Here is a 26,621-nt window from a genome sequence, read left to right on the forward strand (position 1 = left end):
TTAAACCTGATCCTGGCTGTGAAATCATTCTACCATCACCCAATCCTCCTACAATATAAATCCTTTTAATATGACCCACCTCTCCTACATATATTACATGACTATTAAAATGAACATTAGCTCCTCCTGGTAAGAAGTTAATATTTAATGAGGCAACTAAGTATGTACACTCTACGTATGGCCTACTAATGTCCTACTTTCAGGTTTTTCTTAAACTATTTAATTAGTTTTGTCCAATTTTTTCTAGTGTCAAATGGGTTCAGAAGTTGCCTTGTTCGCCCCTCCTATAGATTACTTCTGGTAGGATGGATTAATATACTTCTACATTCATGGAAGTAAAAGGAAAAGAAAATCCAGAAAAACTTAGAATTTGCATGGCTAAGGAGCCTACAAAAAATGAGATGTAGTGATATGAATCAATCAAAAATGGAAAGAATAAAGACCTTTCAAGTTGTGTAGTATATTCTATAGTAAGGCTATATTTGTAAAGTTTATTAACATATTATGACATCATATATATTAGACATATAAAACTAATAATAGACCTAGCAAAGCATTGTTTAGCTAAGTGGCTGTATCCGGGAACAAGAGGCAAATCAGAGTTATCAAGATAAGGTATCACATTGTCATAATCAATCCCTTACCTCAAGCATAAAATTGCTTAATCAATTCACAAACTTTAAGTCCCTACTATATAGTAGACATTACTACAAGATGATAAAGGCAAAAAAAAGAGAAAAAAGTCCAGACCCTCAAGGAGATTTCAGTCTACTATAGAAAATGACATATATGCTACTTGAGTATATACAAAATATATAATAATAATAAATATATATAATTTGGAGAGGGAACCCAATAACCATTGATTTATTTTTTTAACCCTCACTGAAATGGCTACTAATTGCTTACTTTTCTTACTGACTCTTCTGTTTCACCTTCTAGAAAACATTATATAAAATTCAGTGCTTTTTTTCCTACCTAATTTAGGGGGAGAGAAGTAATGAGATTTTAATCGTTTTGTGGCAGAGTTAAAATATAATTTAAAAAAACAACAGAAAGCTTCATCTAATCAAAGTTAATTTTTATTTTACTAAGATAAATAAAGCCACCAGCAACTAAAGTTTTAAGACTGGAATAAGAAAATGACTCATGTCATATATGGAGATGCAAATATAATTTTCATAGCATATTCACTAAACAACCTTGACAAAAAATAACTCACATAACAAAAGTATCATACAATCCAGAAATTAAAAAATCAGAAAACATGTAAAAAAGTACATATTCAGAAGTCTTTTAACTAGAAAAACCATTACACAAAAGAAGACAACATTCTACCCCAATATACTTGTCTAAAAGTAATAATAAAGAATTATAATCATTTAATAATAATAATTTGTGAACAGAAGAAGCAATTTCTTACCTTTATAGGCTCCTCAAAAGGTAGAGACAGTGAACAAACATCACTCATAAACTAATTTTAAAATATAAAAGGCTTAACTTTGAAAAAAGATTTAAATTTAAAAATTTTTCACATGGCAGGTCTTCACATAATCATTTTTTTCTAAAGCAGTAACATCATCATTTCATCATCGTTATGTATTTGATCACATTTTTAAATCCACAAAAAAGCTTGATGAATTTCACAAACTTTAAAGAGAGAAATAATTACTTTTCTCTGAGTTTTAAAACTCTCCCATTACATTGTTAACATTTCAAACTTCCAAAGGTTAAAATATCAATGAATAACTATGATTTCATTTCATTCTACTCTGGATATTTTACTTTATTTCTTCCAAAACTATTTCCCATAGCATTTCACATTTCATCTTCTTACTTGTATAGGCCTTATCTGATTTCTTTCCTACCCCTTTCACCCTCCTTGAGAGTGACTACAAATTTGAGCATTGTGTTCTTTTTTTCTCTTTTCATCTCTAACATATTATCACAAAATAAATCCTAAATTATTCATTGAAGAATCCCAATCACTTCAATCTTAGGTGAAAAAAGATATTTATTCTATCTTTACACTTTCAGCTTTCCTCCAAAATTATAGTGCTTGTTTTAACAATCATTCTTTGACATTTTTTTCAACCCACCCCAAAAGAATCAATCAATTGTATCAATTGAAAAGTAAAAAATGAAGTTATCAAGAATCTCGCCTTCAAATCTTTTTTTTTTTTTTTCAAAATTCTCCAATTTAAATATTAACACTGTGCCCACATGGAAACTGTATTACAAAATAAGGAAAAGCAGCAATATTTTAAAAAATACAAAAACTGACCAACACTCATTCAGTAAAATCAAACAGAAAATGATATACCTCTCTTTTATTTCTCCTTGCAACCTTGAGGAATTCCATAAGGATCTGTAGCTGGGCAGCATGTGACTCCTAAAATAGAAAATTACATTTTAAAAGAAAAAACTTTTCATCATGAATCTATTGTTCTTAAAAAGCTCAGTATGACTGGGGTAAAAGAGCTTTATATAAATTTTAAAGTCTATTTACTACCAATTAAGTAAATTACATATCATCTTATATACTGATTGAAATTGTTCTCATTTTACAAAAAGTTTTATAAAACATTTTTCAAAAAATTATTTCAAAGGTTGCAAGAAAATAAGTCTAAATTCAAAGGCAGAGAATGTAGTGTTAAAAAGAGCCCAGAAAGTCCAACATCTTCATATTCTAGATTAAGAAGCACATTAAGAAATGGTGACTACCAAGGATCGAAGAATTAAAGTTAGAAGGAATCTGATAGATCATCTGCTTTATTTAATTGTTTAGTCCTCAGATGAAGAAACCTAGAACCAAAGAACTGAAGTGAGGTGTCCAAGGTTCCACAAGTAAGTCAGCAGATGAACACAGGTCCTAAGATATTAAATTCAGCATAATCTCTATTGTACCAGTTTTTAATTGAATAAAGTCATAGTAAATTCAAAATGTTTTTTTTAAACAAGTACTTTCCTTAAAAAAAAAAAATACTTTCTTGACAGATAATGTTTTTATATCACTTTTCATTTCCAAATATATTCTTTTTTCTATACAAAGAGCTATCTTCTGTACCAACAAATAATCGGTTTAGCTATTTTTAAAAATACACCAACTAATTATGTGTAGCATCTTCAACTTCTGCAAAAAACTGAAGTGCATTTTCTCATCTCTTCTTCAGATCCAAGACTGGTTATTAATTACACATCATTCTATTTTTGTTTTAAGTTGTCCTTTCAATTTACATAATTGTAGCTATTTTCTAAATAGTTCCATTTGCTTCAGTTTGTCTTATGTAGTCTTCAATTTTGTTAACTTCTTATAATATTCAATTACATTAATTTGTTGAAGTTTGTTTAGTCGCTCCCTAATCAAAGCTTATCTACTTTTGCCTCCAGTTCTTTGCCACTATATAATATATATACTTTGCTAAAATATCACTAGAAATGATACCTTTCTATCTTGGACTTCTCTGAAGTACCTGTCTAGCAATGAGATCTGTTATGTCAAAGGATATGCATGGACACTTAGGTAAATTTCTTAATATGCTTCCAAATTACTTTCTATTATGTTAGGTCAATCTCTGGCTCCATCAAAAGTATACTAATATGTCTATTTTTCCATAACTGCTGCAAAATTGACTGTTTTCATCCTTTATCATCACAAATAGCTACATACCTATCAGTTTTCTGATTTGCATTTCTTTTATTATTAATTATTTAGAACAATCTTTTTTGTGGTTGATGGTTTGTAATTCTTTACAGAACTGTTCGCTCATATCCTTTGCTATCCACAAGAAGAAAGAAGTATTTGACATAAAGTTAATCTTTCTATAACTTGGAAGGTGCCACAATATGATAAATTTAGCCTACTTTCTTAAACTGTTAATTCATGACTCCTTATAGGATCCTATAACAATATGAGTTTGCAAAATCATGATTATGATTATCAGTAAATGTTTGCTTTGTATATCTATATCATATACCACATACGCAAAGTCACCTAAAAATTTCTCAGACAAAAAGAGATTACTAGTAGAAAAAGTTTAAGAAGTCCTGGGTTATAACCATGTGTGTGGTGTCAAGAACGTCTAGGTTAAAAATCAGACAATTATCTTGAGTAAATCACTTTTCCTCTCTTTGCCTCAGTTTCTTCATTTATAAAATAAAGCAGCTGGACTGGATATCTTCTAAGGTCCCATTCAGTTCTAAATCCATCATGGCCTGATGATCAATGAAATCCAAAGGACTTCATAATTAAATGACTTGTCCTTTAGCCATATAATTAATGCACTAATTATAAGGGGTAAGAAGTAGGATTCTAATCCAAGTTTTTCTGGTTCAATGTCCTATAATCTATCTACCACATATGGTTACCTTTAACCTATACTATGCTACTTCATAAGAAACAAATAATAGAAAATGGCAAATCCTTTCTGACTTCTGTTTCAACTTTCCAACTCCTAGCTAAAGAATAAAACTAGTAGAGAATCAATGCAATTTCAAAAAAAATAATTGAGATTCTAAAAGGAGTATTAATCCTTAAAATGATCATGTTCCACAGATGATCTTTAATCACACAAGATGAACAATTAAAGATAATAAATGGATTTCTAGAAAGTCAATTAGAAAAATTGATTCAAACTCTACATTCCTATTCAAATATTCCAAGAATTAATAAATGTGTGTCTGTGGGGAAATTAAGTAACATATATATATATATATATATATATATATATATATATATATAAAGATCTATTTTAAGAAAGAGAAGGGAAAAACACAGCAAATACAGATGAGTGACTAGATTATATACCACAGACTTTAAACCATTCTTAAATCTGAAGAATATTATGAATACAGTATGTTCCCCCTGCATTATTTATTAACATTTTAATATTGTTTACTTTACCCTTAATACACTTTTTAATATCTTTTATTTTCTTTATCTTTCACATGGTTTAAAACCATACATCATTCAAATAAAGAAAAACATCATTAATTGCCTCTGAGTTTAGACAAATCAACTATTTAAGTTTAAGCTAGGAACAAAATCACTGTAGATTAGTGAATTCATTAGGGAGAAGGTAAACTTTTTAAGGTGCTAATGAAGACACAGTAGCACAAGTGTTATAATTTTTTAAAATGAGATGACAATCTGTTAAATGACAAATACTGAAAGAATAAGTAAATCTGAATCAAGATAAAGTAAAGAAACCCAGTAAGTCTAATTTTTCAGTTAAAGAAGTAAAATATAAGTTTCTAAAAGCACCAAAACTATACTTATTGACAAATGGCTCATGATAATCTATTGTGTTAAAATATTTACAATAATTAACATAACGAACTTTAACTCTATTAAAGAAAAACAAGGTATCTATAAGTTAAATAAGTAAATGAAGTAGATTTTCTTCTTTGTTGATTGTATTGTGCTTTTAAAAATAAATTAAAACCAGTCAGTTTAAACTCTAGGTTGACTCTCCATTTGTATGCTTCAAAGGTTTTTTTCTTCACTATCCATATGCCTTGCCAATGAATGTTCTCAGTGGTAATTAAAATTCCCACTCTATGTTTACCAATGTCATTCACCAAAAGGGAGAAAATTAGAAAAAATGACCAAATATAAAAGAAAATACCCAGATACACTATTTCTTTCTTGGCACTTAAAATATATTTCCATTCTCTTATGATGTACTCTGACTTGCCTGCAGGTCTCACTGTCACAGACTTTATTACATACAGCAGAGCAGAATTTCTTAACATGGAATCCCTGAAATTGCTTTTTTAAATTTTAATAATTCTGTGTGTGTTTGTGTGTGTGTGTGTGTGTATCTATGGGGATATGTGTGTGTATACACATATGCATATATGAATGACAACCTTGGTAATTATGTGCACAGTATTTTACCTAAGGCATTTAAAAACATCATCCCAATTTATAGGCTTCAATAGTCTGAACAAGCGATCCATGACACAAAAAAGATTAAGAAACTTACCATAAAGAAATAATATAACCATGTAGCTAACAAATATTCACTTGAGAAACATATTCAAAAAGCTCTCTGACAAAGTATTGAACATGTTATCTTCAAAGGGTCCATTTATGTACTTAACTTAGCCTTCACCAGAAATAGGACTTGAATATGACTATTTTAAAAAAGTGAATACTTGTGAGTCACTTCAAGGAGGGAGAAAAACTGGTCAAGAAACTACAGAGATCCCACACACCTGCCCATTTGTATGAGAAGCACCCTCCTCTCCCCCCCCAAAAAAATGCAGCTCATTGATCAGGTTAGCTATGTACATCAGTTCATAAATTAGTTCCAATGACAAAAGGATCAGAAAAAATGTAAAAATATAAGAAAACAGTATGAAAGATAGCAGAAATAAAAGATCTTCAAAAATTATATTAAGGGTAAATAATATTAAATTATTGATAAATAACACAAGAACATACTGCATTTATAGTGCTCTTCAGATTTAAGAATGGAAATCAGTCTTTTGGCCCCTAATTAATGGTAGGAATCAATGAAAGGATATCTTTCTTAATAAATATTTATTATAATTGCGGAATTTTGTGGACAGAAGAAACCATAAAGAACATCCAGTGAAACTTGTTTTATAAATGAAAAAAATAGTAGAATTTAATAAAGAAAAAAGCAGAAATAGTAATCATGATTTCAGACAAAGTTAAAGCTAAAATAGATTTGATAAAAAAAGATTAATAAGGAATCTACATTATATGTCAGTTATATTATTCGATATTCTCTTAAACTATCTAAAATAACAAGACAGAATTAAAAACCTGAGAGTATACTTGACAAAACAGAAACTATACAAATACAAACATAAAATACTTTTTATACAAATAAAAATTAGATCTAAATAACTGAAGTATTATTTATTATTCATAGGTAGGTAAACCCAACATTTTAAAAAATGACAATTTTACTTAACTAATATACTTATATAATTCCAACGAAATTAAATTACTTTAAAAATTTCTTACTGAGTGAGAAAAAAATAATAAAACTTCATTGAGAATGAACAAAAAGTCAGGAATGACAAAGAAATGGGGACAGAGGGCACAATAAAGGAAGCAGATTCTGTAGTGTCAGACCTTAAATTAAATTATAAGGTGAAAGCATTAAGTGTAAAAAGCAAAAAGCATAATTTTGATTATATTAAATTAAAACTCTCTTGTATAAATTAAACCTATGCAGCCAAGAATAGAAGGAATGCAGAAAAATTGAGAAAATCTTTCAAAAACAAGCTCTCAGAATATGATTGGGTTAGAACATTGCTGTGTTCTAGGAAAAACATGAAAAAACTTCAACTTATGAAAGAAGTTGCTATCTTTCTACAGAGAAATAGATGACAAGTAGAAATAAGTATAACAATTTTACACAAATATGTATATGTATGTGTGTATATAAATGCATGTATGTATTCATAGATATCAATCTATGTGCATATATTTAAATGTGTATACGTGTGTATGTGTCCACGTATATGTATATGTAATACATATAACTAACTCTTGTGAGGACAGTGATTGGGAGTGGCTTGGGAGCGACAGAAATTTAAAACAAAAAACAAAGTAGAAAACAAAAGAAAACCAAGAAGAAAACAAAACAAAACAAAAAGCTGCTTTGAAAACAATGTTTAGTGTTTATAACATAGGTTTTCTTGAAATGGAAATTAATTACTTTACATTGAATCCTCTCCCAAGTTTTGCTATGTACATGGCAATTTTTTTTTTGTTCTTATTTTGTACTTAAGTTTAAAATAAGTTTTAAAAATTTTAAAAGATAAATAATTGAGAAAAATAAGAGGATAAATAATTTTTTTTTTCAGAATGCCCAACTAGTTAGTTGAAAAGAATATCAAAACAGGTCTGTGAGCTAGTTTGTTGCTCTACTAATCCCTGATGCCTGGATATACTTTTACAATATTATAAAGTTTATGGTTTCATACAAAGAGAGAGCATTAATATTACTTAAAATGAATTACCATTCAAATCTCTATAAAAGCACAAATTTATAAAATTCTTCCCATTTAAAAATTGGATTCAATCAATGCTAATAATGAAGATAAAACTCCTACTTATAAATTACAGGTTTGTGATAATACTTATGCTAGCATATTTCCTAAAGATATCAGCATAAATGTCCCAAAAGAAATGAGACAATCAAATTTCAATTACAAAGGAAAGAATAACTCACTTTAGGTATTTTCTAAGTATTTTACATCTTTTTCACCTTGCTAATGACTACCATTTAGTTAATTCATTACTCATTAAGACAATCACCAAAGTGTTTTTCATGGGAAGAAAATAAAACCTAATACCCTACTTAGTAAGAGCAATACAAACATGACTACGCAATATTGCATGACAGCATACAAATCTAAAAATTGCATTCATAGTCTTAACTTGAAGACTCAAATACTTAGAACTAGACTTGGTATAATGCCATCTGTAAGCTGAAAAACTTCAGGATAATAGGTCATACTAAAATAGTGCTTTAAGGTTTACAGGGCATTTCTCAGGAACCATGTGAAATGGGCAGTAAAAATAGTAAAATTTATTTTATTCACAGCAAATTGTATAACATCCAATGTTTATAAGTGATACTGATGAAGAAAGATCAATCAAAAAAGATTTAACAGTCTATATAATGCACTGATAGGGTGCAAGGTGCCAGAAAAACCAAGAAAAATATGAAAGTCCCTGCCTTCAAAGTATTCACATTCTTTAGTACATAGAAGTATAATTTCTTATAAGCATATGTGTGTGTCTATAAATAATACAAAGTAACTTAAACTGAAGACTTTTTGATGAGAAAAGGAGAAAGAAATGAAGATACTGAAAAAGTAGAATCAAGACTTATAAATAAATCAATGCTCCTCCCTGGACTCTACTGACCTATATAGAATGTAAATTCCTTGAAAAGAATAATCTTGCTTGCTTGCATCTGTATCCTCAGTAGTTAGTATGGTTGCAGGTACATAGTAAGCACTTAATAAGCACTTATTCATTCATTCATGTATTTAAGATTTGGCAAGTGATTGACGATGTGGAGTGAGGAGATGGAGAACTCCAAAGTTAAGAATTGACATTACTGGGTAATCCAAAACTATTTTTTCATTCATTCCTACATAGCTATTACAAAATTATTTTTTTCATTTGATATCTTAATATCAAATATTTCATTTTTTTTAAACTTTATATATTTAATTTAGGTAGTGACTTCATCAGTCTTAAAATTAACTAGCATCTAAATGCCTTTTATGTACCAGGTACAATGCTAAGTACTAGGAATACAAAGAAAAGCAAAAGATAGTCCCTACTCTTAAGGAGCTAAAAGCCTAAAAAACATAGGGTATAAACTGGAAATAATCAAGAAAGAGAAACATCAGCAATGGATGATAGGAAAAGGCTTTCCGTTGAAGGTAACATTTTAACTGGGATTTGAAGGAAGCCAAGGAAGTCAAAAAATGAAAATGAGGAAGAGAATTTTAGGCATGGGGGACAACTAGTGAAAATTCACAGAGAGATCAACTGTCTTCTGCAAGAAACAGGAAGGAAGGCAGTTACTATTGGATTACAGTATTCCGTCAGAAGGAAAGGTGGAATAAAGTTTATAAGACTGGAAAGACAAAAAAGAGGCAATCAGATCGGAAGGACTCTGAATGCCAAAAAAAAAGATTTTATATTTATATTACATCCCAAAGGTGATAGAGAACTATACAAGTTTAATGTATAAAGGGGAGACATTATCAAACTTTCACTTTAGGAAAATCATCTTAGTAGTTGAGTGGAAAAAGGAATGGAATGGAGAAAGCTAGAGGTGACATGATTAGAAAATAGAAACAGGCATATACAAGAGATGTAATGAAAACAAAAGTAACAGTACCTGGCAAGAGACTGTGTGTAGGAAGGAAGAGTAAGAAGGCAAGAATGAAAGGAAGAATTCAAGTGCCCAGTATGTGCTAGGCATAATATGATGGCACAGTGGATAGAGCACTGACCCTTCAGTCAGGTAAACTCCTCTCCCTAATTTCAACTGGCCTCAGACACTTAATAGTAAATCACTTTACGTTGTTGTGCCTCAATTTCCTCACCTGTAAAAATAAGGTAGAGAAGAAAATGGCAAAAAACTTCAGTATTTTTGCCAAAAAAGCCCCCATTGGGGTCACGGAGAGTTGGACACGACTGAAATAATTAACAACCACAACACATCCCGGGCATTACGCTAAACCCTTCATACATACATTAACAACCCTGTAAGGCAAGATAGTAATCCCCATTTTACATTTGAAAAAATTGAGTCAGACAGAGGACACTGATTTGCCCAGGATTACACCACTAATAAGTTGGTGTATTCTCCTGACTCCAGGCCCACAGTATTATTTAATGTGCCACCAAGCTGATACCTAGTTAGTAGCCTGGGTGACTAGGAAGACTGGTTCCTTCAACAGTAAAAGAGGGAAAAATAAGGAAATAAGGGAAAGATGAGTATAGTTTGGGTCATATTAACTTAGAAAGCTACAGAATATGTGATATATGTTATATGTATAGTGATATGATATATATACAATGGCAGATATATATATATATATATATATAAAGGGCAGTTTGGAGAAACTACATATAATCAGTGACACAAAATGGACTCTGAATAAAGGTAGAGATTCCAAGGGATGAAGATGAGGAGAGAAAGCATTGCTAGCAGTGTTTAAAATGTCCTGAATAGGAAAAAGTAAATTACTTTGACCAGAAGAGTGCCTGAGAAGAATGTGAAAGCCATTTGAAAAGAAAGATTGAAGCATAAATAACTTTAAATCCCAGACAAGTTTGCATTTGACAGAGCCGGAATTTTAAACTTTTATATAGGATGGACCCAATGAACCCCTTTGGAAATCTGTTGAAGCCTATGAATATCAAAATAATTTTTAAAAGCATAAAGTAAATTACATTGAAAAGAAAATCAATTACCTTGAAATCAAGTTATCAAAATAATTTTAAGTTTATTGAAACATTCCTCTGATCTCATCACTATCAGGGATGACAGGAAGTCACTGAACTTTCTTGAGTTGGACATTGGCAAGTAGTCACACGTAAGTATGCTTTAAAATCATAGTGGGGGACAGAATGGAGTGAGAAGACTTGAGGAAAAGGAACTAACTAGATAGGAGGTTTACTACTAGACAAGAAAAGGTTCTGTCTGATCTAGGATAGTGGTGATACAAGTAGAGGGAACAAAACCAGTGAGGGAGATTTGACTGAGAGATTTATGAAGTCTTTGTTTAGAGCAATTTATTAACTCGGGGAAATAGAAAAATTAAATTCAAGAAAGAGATTTAGATTTAATACATAGATTTGGAAGCAATCTCTGAAAACATGGAAAGAAAAGAGATGTCAGACCCTTGTGAGCAGCCATATTTAAAAGGCAGTAGAAAAGAATATTCTACCACAGTAGTTTGGAAAGGAATAGTATGACAAGAAGGAGGAGAATGAGAAAAGAGAAGTGTCATAGAAGCCAAAGGAAGGGATCAAATGTGTCTAAAAAGTAAAAAGATGAAAAGAATGACTGAAAAATGATGCATGTTTGTTTACTGACCATATTCTGAACCTAACAAAAAAAGTAGCTTTTCTTCATAACAAAATTTTTAAATTTCTTGTTTTTTAAGATTTCAAAGTGTATTAAGAAGAATATAAGGGCCATGATATGATTAAACATACATATAAAAATACAGTTCTCAAAAGCTATCTCTAAATCAGATTTAACTCTTATCTTAATTTTCCCACCATTAATATTAACTACTGTATTGTTCAAAATACATTTTTGTGAGCACTTAAAATTAAAATTCTTTCAAATAGGAAAATATATACATATATGAACATATATAATGAAAAATAATGTACTCAAATTTTATGTAGGACAAAATTTAGGCAGGGGATTCGGGAAAGGAAGGGGAAGATAACTTTTATTAAGATTTTAATTTGGTACATAAACAATTGAAACATGTTACAGCCAAAAAAAGATTTTGTTCCTAAGACACAAAATCATATTAGTTGGAAGGTACTTTCAGTAGACATTTGGTCTGACACATATTCCAAAAAAATCTCTACTAACATACATGCAGCAGGTGGTCTTTCAGCTTTTGCACAAGGTCCTTAATAAATAAAAATTCACTATCTCCAAAGGCAATGCTTTCAACCTTTTGACAGTTATAAATACTGGGAGATTCTACCTTATGTTGAGTTGAAATACATTATTCTATCAATTTTTATTCACTGAGCTTATCTGTCTATTAGGATCACAGGAAAAAAAAATTAAACATGCTTTTATTTAACAACTTTTATAAGACTACATTCCTGTCCTCTCTTCAGTCTTTTCTTCTGCAAGTCAAACATCTATCTCCAGATCCTTTAACCAGGACCTTTAACCAGGTCCTTCATCTAACATTGTTATGAGATCCCTTCACCACAAAGATTAACCACCTCTGATAAATGTGAATTGTCAATGTCCCTTCTGAAATGTGGTGTTCATCAGTAGTAGAACCAAGAAGGCAAGTGAGTGTGCTTAATTGATGAAGAATGCAACTGCCTTGTCTACTTATTCCATTCATTTTCAGCAAAAAGAACTTAACTAAACACAGTTGATAGCTCTGTATTTGCTCTTCAGGCATTCAATCTTACTATAGCTACAAATAATAGCCTGCTGAAAGAATTTTAGTAGTTGTCTTTTAATTCAAAAGGAGGAGCTAATAAAAATAAGAAAAGGTTGTGCTTGCCTGAACTGGGAAAAAAGGTAGATTAAATAATGCCATCTTACTACTTCTAAAAATATTCCCATAACTGTTTAAATACATGACTGACAATGACGATGATGACGACAACAACAACAACAAAAAAAAAAATCCTTCCACTTACTGCCTCCAGCTGTTTTTTCTTTTGTACAAGTAGTTCCAGCATCAGGTTGACATTCGGTAAATCAAGGTTATCTTGATCAGTTCCCAATAAATCTTGAAATATTTGCCACCTGTGGCCATTCTGAAACAGAAGAAATGAAAAGAGAGAAGAAATACAAATCCTCAAGTAACAAAAAGCATATCCTTGATACTTCTATATTTTTAAATGATAAAATCCCATTATGCCTGCTATGCTGCTTTCAAAAATATGCTATCCCCATATTTCATACCACTGATTTCCTGCCAATGGCTCAACATTGCCTTCTGGATCAAATTTAAACTTTCTATCCTCATCTCATGGATATGTCCTACCTTTCAGATAAAAATCTTCCTGACTCTTTCATTTGCATCTTCATGCCAAAAATAATTAAACTGATCATTCATTCTTAAATAGTGATAAATTGCTAATTATGATTATTCTAGAAAACACACACACACACACTTACATATGCATTAAATCTTTAAGTTAAGAAAGCTACTTTAAGATATCTATATTTTAATGAAAAGAATCTTTAGTACTCTATTACATTCAACAAGAAAACTTAGTTGCTTTGAACTTGAGCATATTCTATAAGAACCTAGGGATATTCTCTCCTATAGCCACACAAGGAGGGGTGTGTCTCTGACCTAAACAACAGAATGCCTTTCTACCTCTTTCCCCTTAAGTAAAAGCTATTTTCACTTAAGATTTTTTTAACTTAATATTTACTTAACATTATTTTAATAAGGCTTATTCCCTTAGCTTGAGTATGTCTACCCCTATGGCAAGCTATGGAATGTACATCTTACTTCAGCTAGAGTTTAAAGCTCTAAAGAGAGAAGTCTAAAATTAAGACACTAGTATCACCATTGCTAGCAGCAAAGAACAAAAACTTGATCCCAATTCTCATCCTAGAAATAGGCATAGACCTAGGCCTAACTACTTAATCTGTACTTCAATCCCAGAGGATTTTTTTAAAGCATTAAATACTGTGATTTCATAAAAAAAAAATATACATTTATATTTGTATTTATCTGCTGTATAGTTTCTGCTCAACAGAAATCTTTACCTCTCTCTCAAATTAAAATTCACAACAAAAGAATAAATAATGAAAGACTCTACTAAAATGAAATATAGAGGAATAAAATCATGAGGAAATTATTTTTCATATGACTCGGGACTAATCTAAATAAAGTCTATGTTGGACAAAAATAAAATTTTCTTAAAGCTAAAATTTTTTTGTGGAAATTTTAAATTTTAATTAAAATCGGATACAGTTTAAATAGTATCCAAATTGACACATTCCTATATAATGCTGTACAGCATTCACTACAGAAATGTTTATCAGAAGGCTACAATATGCAAGACATTCTAACATTATAAAGAAAAAATTTTTAAATTGTAATGGTCCTCAATAAGTTGACACTGCTCTTAGAGAAAGTACATTCTCCTGAATTATTAGGAGATAATATAAGCATTAAGTATAAGCAGTGCCACTGCTTATACTGCCAAAAATTTTCAGTAAGTGCAATATTAATTCATTTTCACCTTCTGATTAAACTGATGATCTGGCACTGAAATGCAGGCGGAAGTTTATAAAAATCCATAATATTTCATTGATTACTCATCTAGAATCATGATTAGCAGCTTGTTTTAGTTTCATAAACTATACTGAAAGTATTGAATTACATACTGTATTGAAGTAAATAAGTTTAATTCTAATTTAATTACAGACCAGATTATCTGAGTAAAATATATGAAAAATGGCAACACAGTAGAAATAATGCTTAAAGAATGAGTTATTATTGAAATTATCATCATTGCTAATAATAATGGGAAGTCAAAGTAGTTCTTTCAAGGGTCTGTTTGGCAAGATATCATGAGGTTCTTTGAGCTATATGTGTAAATGAGAATCCATTTAGGACTAGCTCTCCCAAATACAAAGGAAATTTTGGACAGATTGTCAAAATTCTTTCATTTAATTTCTTCTTTTTCTCAATTCCCAATTCTTTTCTTCAAAATCTTATTTCATTCCCATAAGGATTTATTCTAATCAAGTTCAATACTTATTAATAAGTACCTACTATTGAAAGCACAACTGATTAGGCAATAATGTAGATAAAAAATAAGGTTACTGACTTTCTTCATGGAATTTAAAGTCTAGGAAGCCTAACTTTACCATGAATTGTTTCAGAGAATAACAAACAAAATAAGTATTACAAATTACTATACATAAGTAATTCTTAAAATTTTATTTAGAAAATCCTACAGAGACCAAACAATTTCCTTTAGTTGGATCAATGATAAATTATTCTAATTTTCCTTAAGATTAAACTATTAGGTAAAAACAAAATGAGCTATAAAAAATGTTTTGAAAAAAGCTGAAACATACGGTGCTACTCACTGAATGGTCCAACTTGAACCTCTTTTCCTCAAATCTTTGCTTCTGTTTGAGAATGAGTTCATTCACTGGGAAGAAAAAGAATTTATTATTTTATATGTATCAGATTTGGCTATTAGCTGAATCATTTTAATTTCCTAAGCACAAGACATAAAAAACAGAAAATACAGATTTTTTTCTCTTATTTTTGTTTACTATTAACCATTTTAAGGAACAGACAAACCTATTTAATAAATATCTAGCACATATATATGTAGGGTTTTAAGGTTTATAAGTTACATTATGTCATTTGATCCAATGATTAGCATATTGATAGTCAAATTTGATATTCTTTAATCATTCTTTATTTCTCTAACTTGACATAGTTGACCATTTTCCTAATACTCTTCTTCAATGTCACTAAAGTGACATTGCTTTTTCTTGATTCTCCCTTTGATTCTCAGTCTCCTTAGCAGGATCAAGTTATTTCCACAACTCTCATTATGGTGCTTATCTAATGCCATTTCTCTTCTCTCTTTTTGAACTAATCAGCTCATGAATTCAACTATCATTTGTATCCAGACTTGATCTCTCTCCTGAGCTCCAATTGCATATAATCAATTACCTACTGGACATTTTAGACTAGAAGTTCACAGACCTCTCAAATCAACATTTTTCAAAGAGAACCATTATCTTTCCCCTAAAACTCACTCTTCTCTCTATACTTCCTTATTTCAGTCAAAGACATGATATCAGCCTTGCAGGCTCCTAAGTTTACAAGCTTAATGCTATTTCTCACTCTCCTTTGCCCCACATATATAATCAAGTAGAAGCTATGTCTATTCTATTTTCACAGCATCTTTCACACCTTCTCTCCTCTCCCTTGAAAGAGTATTACTTCTTCACTAGACTATTATTGATAGTCTCCTAAATGGTCTCCATGCTTTCAGTCTATCCCTTTAAAATTCAACCAGCATATAATTGTCCAAGTATATTCGAGATTCACAATTCTGACCATCAATTATGTTCTTATTTAATAAATTCCAATGGCTCTAATACAACTATAATGAAATGCAAACTCCTCTGTTCAATTTTAAAGTCCTTTTCTCTTAGCCATGTTCCAATACACCTTTCCAGACTTTCATGTTACTTCTCTTTACATATTTTATGTTTCAGCTAAAATGAACTTCTTATTGCTCCTCACACACAACATTCCCTCTCCTCCTGTCTCCTACCTCTGTACAGTGATCATCAATACCTATAATGTACTTCTTTTCAACTTGAACTTCAAAATCCCCAATTTACTTCAAAGCTCAGATCAATCACCATATCCAATGAGATTTTTCCTGATTCCTCTCAGATGCTAATATATTCCCCCAGAAAATTATCTCATATTTATTTTGCATATATTTGTTTTCATATGCTTTTATGTGTCTCCTTCTAGCAAATAAAAGCTCCAAAGACTGCTTCATTTTTTACTTTATCCAGCCATAGGAGGTCCTTGGATAGACTTGGTAGAGTAAATGAGCCTTCCTAAGACACAATGAGGCATATGGCATTATAGACATTATCATTTCCATTTTAGAGATTGGGAATTTGTGGCTCAAATGTGTGCTGTAGGAAGCACCTTGAGAGAAGAGCTATCAAGAGATCAGAGGCTGTTCTGACTCCAAATTAAGTAATCTTAGCACAATAATAAAGAAATCTTAAGTAAGCTGAAGAACACCCTTCCTCCTCTCTCCAGTTTCCTCCCTAAAATTCTAAAAGTTTACACTCTAATTATAATGTAGAACACCAGAATACTAGCAAATCTTAAGTAATTTCTACTAAGAATATTATACAGGCATCTTTCTAGGAAAATAAAAGAGAAAGTACATTTCAGCATAAGCTGCTTTTAAAGCACCCTTCTTTAACATATTCAGTGGCATTTTAAAGAGATAAGTATTTAAGAGGGGACAAAAATAATTTGAATGCTTCTTCTGCCAGCTTAACAACAACTTATCAGACTATGGAGTTCTGTTCACCTGACTTAGTGACATATGTCAATTCTCAATGCAGTATTCTTTTGGGTGAAATATACAGAATTTCAATCTTAAAATAAAGCAGAAAACTTCCAAATTACATCAATGTATGCCAATAGGTAATATATAGTACATTATTGTGATATTTTTAAATCTTTCTATTTATTCAATCCACTGCCATTTACTAAATGTCTATTATGTGCAGAGCACTGCATTAAAGTCCAAAATTTGGAAAATACAGGCTCTGGCTTCAAAGAACTTATACTTTAAAAAGGGGAATATAAGTATTAATATATAATAAGTATATTATATAAGTATTAAGTATGTGGTATCAGGTACTTTGCCAGGCCTTGAGAGATACCAACACACTCACACCAGTTCCGGTCCACCAGGAATTCACATCATATCAGGAAAGATAGCATGTAATCATATAGGTATATACAAAATATGTACAAAACAAATATATTTCAACTTAGCAATGGGAAACCGGGAGAAAAAGAAAAAGGCACTTATGAGCAGGTTTTGACTGAGTTTTAAAAGTAACAAACTATTCTAAGGATCAGAAAAGAAAGGAATGCATTCTCAGCATTGAGATCAAACTGTGCAAAGGCATGAAGACGGAATGTCGCAGTAGGAAGGTCAGATCAAATATAAAGTGTGGGAATGAGAGTAAAGCATCACAAGGCTACAAAGATAAACTGGGGCTAGGCTGTAGCATGCTTAAGTGTCAACCAGAAAAGTTTCTGTTTGATCAGAGGCAATGGGTAGACACAGTTCACTAAGTGAAAATGACTTGGTCAGGCTTCACTTTGGTAGTTGAGTGTAAAATAGATTAGAATGGGGAGAAGCTTGGGAGAAAGATCAATCAGAAAACTAGTGAAAAAGTTTAAGAAAGTGGAACAATGGAAAGGCGTTAGAGCTGGAGTCAAGAAGTTGAAGCTGAAACCTGCCTCAAAACACATAGTAAATGTGTGACATTGAAGACATCACTTAATCTCTCTCAATCTCAACTTCCTCATCCATAAAAAGGGGTTAGCATCTACCTCAGAAGGTTACTGTAAGAATCTAATGAAATATCTGTAAAGCATTTATTATTTCTAGGAACCATATTTTACGAAGTAAAGTGATAAGCTGGAGATCATTAAGATATAGCTTTGTATCTCATAATAATTGTTTTAGGAAATTGGGAATGTTAAGCTTGGCAGGAAAAACATTTATATGGACATGACAACTGTCATCAAATATCTGAAGAGCTGTCACATTTTGAGAGGCTGGTTTTATATGGTCCCAGAGACCAAAACTAAATTTATGATCCTATGTCTAAATGATCTGATTTCATAAACCTAAAAAATCATTTCACTTCTCTGTAACTCAGTTTCTTCATCTGTAAAAAGGTGCAGATAGAGCTCAAAGGTTCCTTCTAACTCTAAATTCATGATTCTATATCTAGATGATTTTAAGGTTCCTTCCAACTCCAAATCCTATAGTACTATGTTAAGCACTTAAGTCAATTCAAATTATGTTTGTTTGTGAATAATGAATTTAGGTCCAAGAAACAAATTTTTAAAAAAGCAATTCTCTTCAGATGTCCAGAAGTCATTTACAATGACATTTAATATATAGCATCCTATAATCAATTACCATGGCTCATGTATGTTGGTTTCAAACCAAAAGCAAGATGACAATTTGTCAAATTATTTTATAGAAGATGACTTTATTCTAGGATGGCTTTGACTAGCTGACTTAATTCCAATTCTGAGATTACATGATTGCAATTGTTATATTATATAGCCTGACCAAGATGTGATACAATTAGCAAGATTATCTTTCATATAATTAATTTGGAAAGATACCTGCTCCTCGACTAGTGAACTCCCCTCCCCCATCCACATACCATTGAGAATTATTAATTAACTTCTGCTTGTATTATAAATATAGTCATCTGTTGACATGTAAAGATTTCATTTTTGTACTTTTTGGTTATTCAGGAGTTGGCCATAGATAATTAAATGGGAATTTCTGAATACTGGCAGCATACTGCAGAAAATAACAAATAATGTGCATATGGAAACAAAATTTTAAAAAAATTTAAATACTATATATTATCACTCTACACATACACAGACATATAAGCATTTACAACAATTTAAATAGGTATTGGGTAATATGTACAAAAACGTAATAGTTGAAAATATAGGATAGTGAATGTGACTGCCATGGGAAACATGACAGAAGGCAGCAGGAGGAAAGGAAAAAGCTAAAAAGATAGGAAGAAAACAGAGAGTGTGGTATGCCTAAAAGAAAAAGAGTTAAACATCCAAAGGGAAAGAAGAATCAAACAGAGAAAATATAGAGTCAAATATAGAGAAACAAAGAATATGTGAGGTGGAGAGGAGTAGATCTTTAACAATTAGAAAGTTACAATTCATTTTCAATTGAGATAGTAATTTGAAAAGTCACAGAGATGCTAAGATGTACCACAGAAACCTAAACTAATATCCTAAAAATTTCTTCCCCCAAAAAATCCAATGATAAAGAAATTTGAAAACACTTAGAAGTAAGGTCTATCCATCTGAGAACTGCATAAAAAAAGACAACTGGCATACAGCATAGTCTAGTAGGGGGCCAAACCAGAGAAGCCAGCTTTAGGCTCAAGTAAATAGAGCAGCATCAAGTTGTATGTAGGGAGAGGAGGCGAGGGAAGAACAGAAGTATATATTGCTTTAAAATAGTCTTCAACCAGGCCCCACAAATCACTGCACAGGGAACTTGGGGAGTAAGGGGAAAGGAACAGAGAAAAGAGTAACGGAGGCCAGGTCTAACCATTGTGAGGTGGGGACAGGTTGCTGAAAGGACAATACTAACATGTTACACAGCATTCTACAGGAGCCTATCAAAGTTACAAGCAGGAATTACACCATCAGTTGAGGAGTGGGCAAAAAGAAAGAGGAAAAAAAGTCAAAGCATGAATTCACAATGGACCATAAAATAACTGAAATAGAAGCTACAAACTGCGTGGAGTTCTCAATATCAGCCACCCCCACAGAAATTAACAAGATTACAGAAGGGCCAGAGCCAAACAAAACGTACCCATTCATTCAAGAATGTTAAAGGCTACAAGTCAAAACACAAAACCCCAACCAATCTCAGAATTGAAGCTAAATATATTAGTAAAGAGAAGATACTAAAAACAAATAAAAAATACCATGGAAGAAATGAAACAAAAAAGAAATAACCCCAAAACTAGAATACACATGTCAGAGGGGAAAAAAAAAAAAACTTTGGCCACAAGGACTGCAAAAATTGCTGGGAAAAAAGATTACACTACAAGAAACAAAAATCAAAAGATAGCCCTCTGGAGGGGAAAAAATGGAAAAGAGACTAAACATATTTGTAGAGAAGGTGAAAAACTACGCTCGGGTACTAGACCCCTTAAAAATTAATATTGATGAAATGTTATTTGTGATGACCGCATTACACCCTGGATACTTTAAAATCAGCTGGAATCAGGATAAGCAAAAGTCCTTAGTCTTTATTCTTGGTCTTTAGAGGTAGGATTGAATTAGATTGAAACAGAATCTCCCCCCCAGAGTGACCCTTGCTAGTCTTATTCCACCCACTAGTCCCTCCTATAATAGTTTATATACACCAATTATCGAGCCAGCACAGAATAGTGGGAAGGGCCATTTTCCAAGCATATGCTTATAGAGTATTGTCCAATCAATAATTAGCCTTAAGTGATCAAATTGACCTCAGTGAATCAACTCAAGAGTTTCAGCCCTTTACAATTATTCCATAAGACAAAAGGAAATATCAGAACAAATTATTAAAGAAAAAAAAAAGGAAAATTTAAAGTATGTACCATGAGAAACTAACTTAGAAAAAAAGATGGAGGAGAAAATTTAAGAATGACCAAAATTCTTGAAATTTTATTTCAAACAAAAAAACTTGAAGATTGTATTGATGTATTATAAAACTTCCCATATTTACCAAAAACAAAGGAAGAAAATAAAAATAGAAAGAATCTACCAATCATCTGTTGAAAGAAAGCATAAACAGAAAAAGTCCAGGAATGGCACAGCAAAGATATTAATATTGCTAAAAGGCAAACCAACAAAAAACAAAAACCTTCAACATCCAGAAAAAAAGAAAATCAAATAACAAGGAATCATATTCAAGATCAAATAAATCTTGGCCACAACTTACATAAGGGAGAGAAAAATCGTGGAATATGATATGCAAAAAAAAAAAAAAAAAAGATAAATATTTAAACTCAAGAATAATATATTCTGTAAAAAAGTATACTCCTAAAGGAGGAATAATGGATTTTTGGTAAAATAAACTTTCAAGCATTCTTGATCTTAGAATATTGTAAAGGGCAGGAACTCTGTATGATTTATTTAATCTTACAACACAGTGTTAACTCAGAGGAATTGGTAATACAATGGTTATCTAGCCTGTGAGTTCTCTAGTTAGTATGATTGATTTAATCTTACAACAAATAATGGTTCCCTAGTGATATAATGATTGGTTTATACTCAATATACTGTAATGATGCATTTGTAATAGAGTCTGGACTCTGGAGAGACATTCTACCTTCATCAGCCTCATGGTGGCTCTCCTGCTTCCCCACTGAGACCAAGGAAGTCTGAAGGGCCTCCAGAAAGCTAGCCCTGGCCCCAGGCAAGAAGAGAGAGGGTGAAGGAGACAATAAAGACTTTTGGACTTTATCCCTAAACTATTCTCTTGGTGATTACTCTGCTGAAACAAAGGCCTCCAGAAAGCTAACCAGAACATTACAGAATATATTATGAAATGCAAAGAAAATAGGTAGAAAAATCTAGAAAAGAAAAAACACAGAATAATTGGAGACAGCTAAACAATGAAAGGATGTATTCTAAAGGGGAAGAATAAAATCTCTTCAGATTCTTATATCTTCAAGGACTACAGTGAGAAGGTAATAAAACAAAAATGGGATCTGTGTAAGGGTATGGTTGGTTTTTTTTAATGACAGAAAAAGGACAGAAAAACAAACACTATGAAATAAATAAGTAAAAATATAGAAGCTTACTTATTTCAGAGAATGTGGCACAGAAGAAAAGTCTACAAACACAAAGGGGTGTGGAGAGCAGTGTAACAGGATCCCATTCTTACCTGAACAAGACGAAGGACTGAAAATATACACATACACATAAGAGATAATAAGATTTGAAATGTAACTCAACACACAAATAGGCATGAAAAGGCTAAAAGAAATGGAATGCAAGAAAGGAACAGAGTCAGAAAGAATTATCACATGAGAAACTTCAATTTCAGTGACTCTATCATAAAAGAGATTTTAAAAAAAGAGGATAAGAAAGAAACTGAGATCTTGACTTGGTAACTAAAATAAACAAGGAACAGACCATATAAATTATAGATAACTAATATTGAGAAATTTTTTCGCTTTCTCTATCCCCTTATAAAGAAGGGGCTAGGAAAAAAAAGAGAAAAAAGTATAAAAAGACATGGAAGGAAAATATGCAAATTATAATAATAATGAAGGTAAATTAGAAGACCTCACCTAGAAAATGGGAAAGTTAGGAGAATAAATTGGAAAACAATTTTAAAATGTTACTTACAGTAAATAACACACACACACACACACACACACAATTAAAATGAGAAATTGGCATAGAATATATTATGTTTTAAGCAAACTCAAAAACTATGCATAAAGGAAAAGCTCTTAACAATACAAGAAATAGAAAATTTAATGAGGAAAAATGGACAATTCTGATCATAAAAAAATGAAAACTGTTCTCACAAACAAAAGTAATGCAGCTAGAGAGGAATGATTAACAAGAGAAAAATCTCTGTGGCAAATTTCTCCAATAAAGGCCTGATATATATCTAAGATGTATAATGAACTTATATGTGTAATATATATAGGAATATTTATATTTATCTTTTGACTATCCCCTAAGGAATATCACTTGTTCATAAATATTCATGTTTAAAAATGCGTGTGAATCATACACACATATACATATATATGTGTATGTGAATTATGTGTATATAAATAAAATTTTATTTGTAAATATATGTGTGTAAATATATATGCATATGAGAGCCCATGGAAGAGAAAAAGCACAAAGATGCAAAAAAAAAAAGAAAAAATGTCAAAAATGATTTCAAAGCAAGAATGTTGAATTTATTATAATTCGTGAAATATTATAATTCCTGAAAAATCTTTAACTATACTACATATACCATATAATAATTTTTTAACAAATAAGGAGGTCTAAATTATATTGCTAGTGATATAAATACTCCCCATACTGATTTTTCAATACTATGGAATTTAAGCTTTAAAAAATATGTAACTACCCCTTACATAAGACCCATTTCCAAAGATTTAAAATAGTATTCAGATTATCAGTCGTACAACAATTTTCCCAAACCATGAATTTACATACTATATTTAGCATATTTGTTTTTATTACTCAATCACTCTATTTCTTACTTTGTTCTACAATATGCCATTATTCCAAGGATTTTTGTTTCTAATCTGACCAAAGTTATTCAGATTCAACTGATTCCTTCCAACTTTTATTGATGCAAAGACAGAACTGAATTTAACTTTATCTTTTTAATTATTATAAAGTTTTGTAAGACAAGTGAAAACTAATATTTACTTATGTAATGTGACAATACAATTTTTATGAGGTTAAATGATATTATTCAACTAACAAAATACCTTAAAGTTTACAAAGGTGCTTAACATATTTTCTAAACTGATCCTCACAACAACCATAGGAAGAAAGAGCTATTATTACCCCCATTATACAAATAAACTTAGGCACAGAGAGAATAAGTAACTTGTCCAGGATAAGAGAATTAAAGTTAAAGTTAATTAAATTCAGTTGTTGAGAAGTCTTCCTTATATGAAATACAGTACTTTATTCACTGTACCATATAACTTTTCTCAAAGAGGAACAGACAACCACTACAAAAGCAACACTCACAAATCAAAAGTATACATTATTAAAAAAAAAAAAAAAAAAGATGATTGCCCAAAATACTAGTTTTAGATGATTGCCCAAAATACTAGTTTTAGATTTAAGTATTGCTTTTCTAACAGGTATAGCAAACTCTTCTAGCAATGAAATAGTAGTTATTGGTCTCTAACTTAACATCTCTAAGAAAGTCAAAAGTTTTCAGTTATATACAATGAAGCTCTAAAAAAAATATATTCATTGCCAAATACTCACCTAAGAAATTAGGGTAAAGATGGTCAATATTGTCCACAACATAATTACACTTGGGACACCTATTATTGTCTTCCAGGCTCTGATGGATACATTTATAGCTATTGATAAGAAAAGGAAAAAGAAAAAAAAAAATCAATGACACATTTATATGCTCAAAAAGATAAGCAGTATGAGATGCATGATTTTTAAAACTTTGTTTAGTATTTTTTATTTTCCCCCATTTAACATTCATTTTGAAAACTTTTAATTCCAAATTCTCTCCCTTCCTCTCTTCACACACACCCTCATTGAGAAGCAAGCAATTCAATGTTAAGTTATGCATATATAGTCATGCAAAAGTATTTCCCTATTAGTCATGTTGCAAAAGAAAACAGACAAAAAAATAAATAAAAGTTTAAAAAGTATGCTTCAATCTGTATTCAGAAACTATCAGTTCTTTCTATGGGTATGGATAGCAATTTTCATCTTAAGTCCTTCAGAGTTGTTTTGGATCGCTATATGACTGAGAATAGCTAAGTCATTCACAACTGATCATTTAAAATAACTGATGAAGGATGATTTCAGAAAGGCCTGGAATGACTTACATGAACTGATGCTGAGTGAAATGAGCAGGACCAGGAGACCATTATATACTTCAACAACAATACTAGATGATGATCAATTCTGATGGATGTGGCCCTCTTCAACAATGAGATGAACCAAATCAGTTCCAATAGAGCAGTAATGAATTGAACCAGCTATACTCAGAGAAAGAATGCTGGGAGATGACTATGAACCACTACATAGAATTCCCAATCCCTCTAATTTTGTCTGCCTGCATTTTTTATTTCCTTCACAGGTTAATTGTACACTATTTTCAAGTCCGATTCTTTTTGTACAGCAAGATAACTGTATGGACATGTTAAAGTCTAAGTCAAATACAATGTATACATGTCCATATACATTGTATTTGACTTAGACTTTAACATATTTAACATGTATTGATCAACCTGTTGATACCTAAACCAGGAAGGGCCGAAAGAAAATTATAGCCCAATTTCCTTAATATTGATACAAAAATCTTAAAATTATTAGCAAAGAGATTACAGCAATTTATCACCAGGATTAATATACTATGACCCAGTGGGCTTTATATCAGGAATGCAGGGTTGATTCAATATCAGGAAAACTATGAGCATAATTGACCACAGCAAACAGAAACCTAAGAGAAATCATATTATTTATCTAAATAAATGTAGAAGAAGAGTTTGACAAAATACAACACTAATTTCTAACAAAAATACCAGAAACCAGAGGAATAAGTGGAGTTTTCCTTATCATCCATCTAAATCCATGAGCAAGCATTATAGGTAATGGGGAGAAGTTATAAGTTAATTCCTAATAAGATCAGGAGTGAAAAATAGGTTGTCCATCATCACCACTAATATTTAACATTTTACCACAAATGTTAGCTTTAGCAATAAGAGAAACTAAAGAAATTAAAAGAATTAAGAGTAGGTTATGAGGAAACAAAATTATCCCTCTTTGCTGATGATTTGATGGTATATTTAGTGAATTCTAGGGAATAAAACTAGAGACTCCTAGAGAATATTATACAAACTTGCAGGATATATCAGATAAACCCACGCAAACCAACAAAGTCCAGAAGCAAGAAATAAAAAGAAAAATCTCATTTAAAACAACAGTGAGCAATATAAAATATGTGGGTGTCTATCTACCAAGACAAAGCTAAGAATTATATGAATACAATTACAAAATTCTTTTCATACAAATAAAGTTAGATCTAAACAATTGGAATATTAATTGCTCATGGGTAGGCCAAGCTAATATAATAAAAATGACAACTCTAAATTAGTTAACTTATTCAATGCCATATCAATCAAAATAAAAAAAAATAAATTATTTCATATAGCTAGATAAAATAATAATAACAAAATGTACCTGGAAGAACAAAAAGTCAAGAATATAAAGGGAATTAATGGGGGGAAAATGCAAAGGCAGGTAGTCTATCCATACTA

The 26,621-nt window shown here is 31.0% G+C and overlaps 1 protein-coding gene across 4 annotated transcripts in view; it reads right to left on the minus strand.

The window, feature by feature from the left end:
• Positions 1-26,621, minus strand: part of COP1 (COP1 E3 ubiquitin ligase) — a 218,309-nt gene that overhangs the window by 168,136 nt on the left and 23,552 nt on the right. For 2 of the 4 annotated variants that reach the window (XM_031936930.1, XM_031936932.1), the window contains exons 3-6: positions 24,604-24,701; positions 15,354-15,418; positions 12,932-13,051; positions 2,324-2,392 (exon numbers count right to left, since the gene is read on the minus strand). In XM_031936930.1, the coding sequence (XP_031792790.1) occupies positions 2,324-2,392; positions 12,932-13,051; positions 15,354-15,418; positions 24,604-24,701 (352 nt within the window). Of the gene's footprint in view, positions 1-2,323; positions 2,393-12,931; positions 13,052-15,341; positions 15,419-24,603; positions 24,702-26,621 lie in introns of all 4 variants that reach the window. The other 2 variants (XM_031936929.1, XM_031936931.1) reach the window with 1 other exon arrangement.

Source organism: Sarcophilus harrisii, chromosome 4, assembly GCF_902635505.1.
Source record: "Sarcophilus harrisii chromosome 4, mSarHar1.11, whole genome shotgun sequence".
Taxonomy (NCBI): Eukaryota; Metazoa; Chordata; class Mammalia; order Dasyuromorphia; family Dasyuridae; genus Sarcophilus; species Sarcophilus harrisii.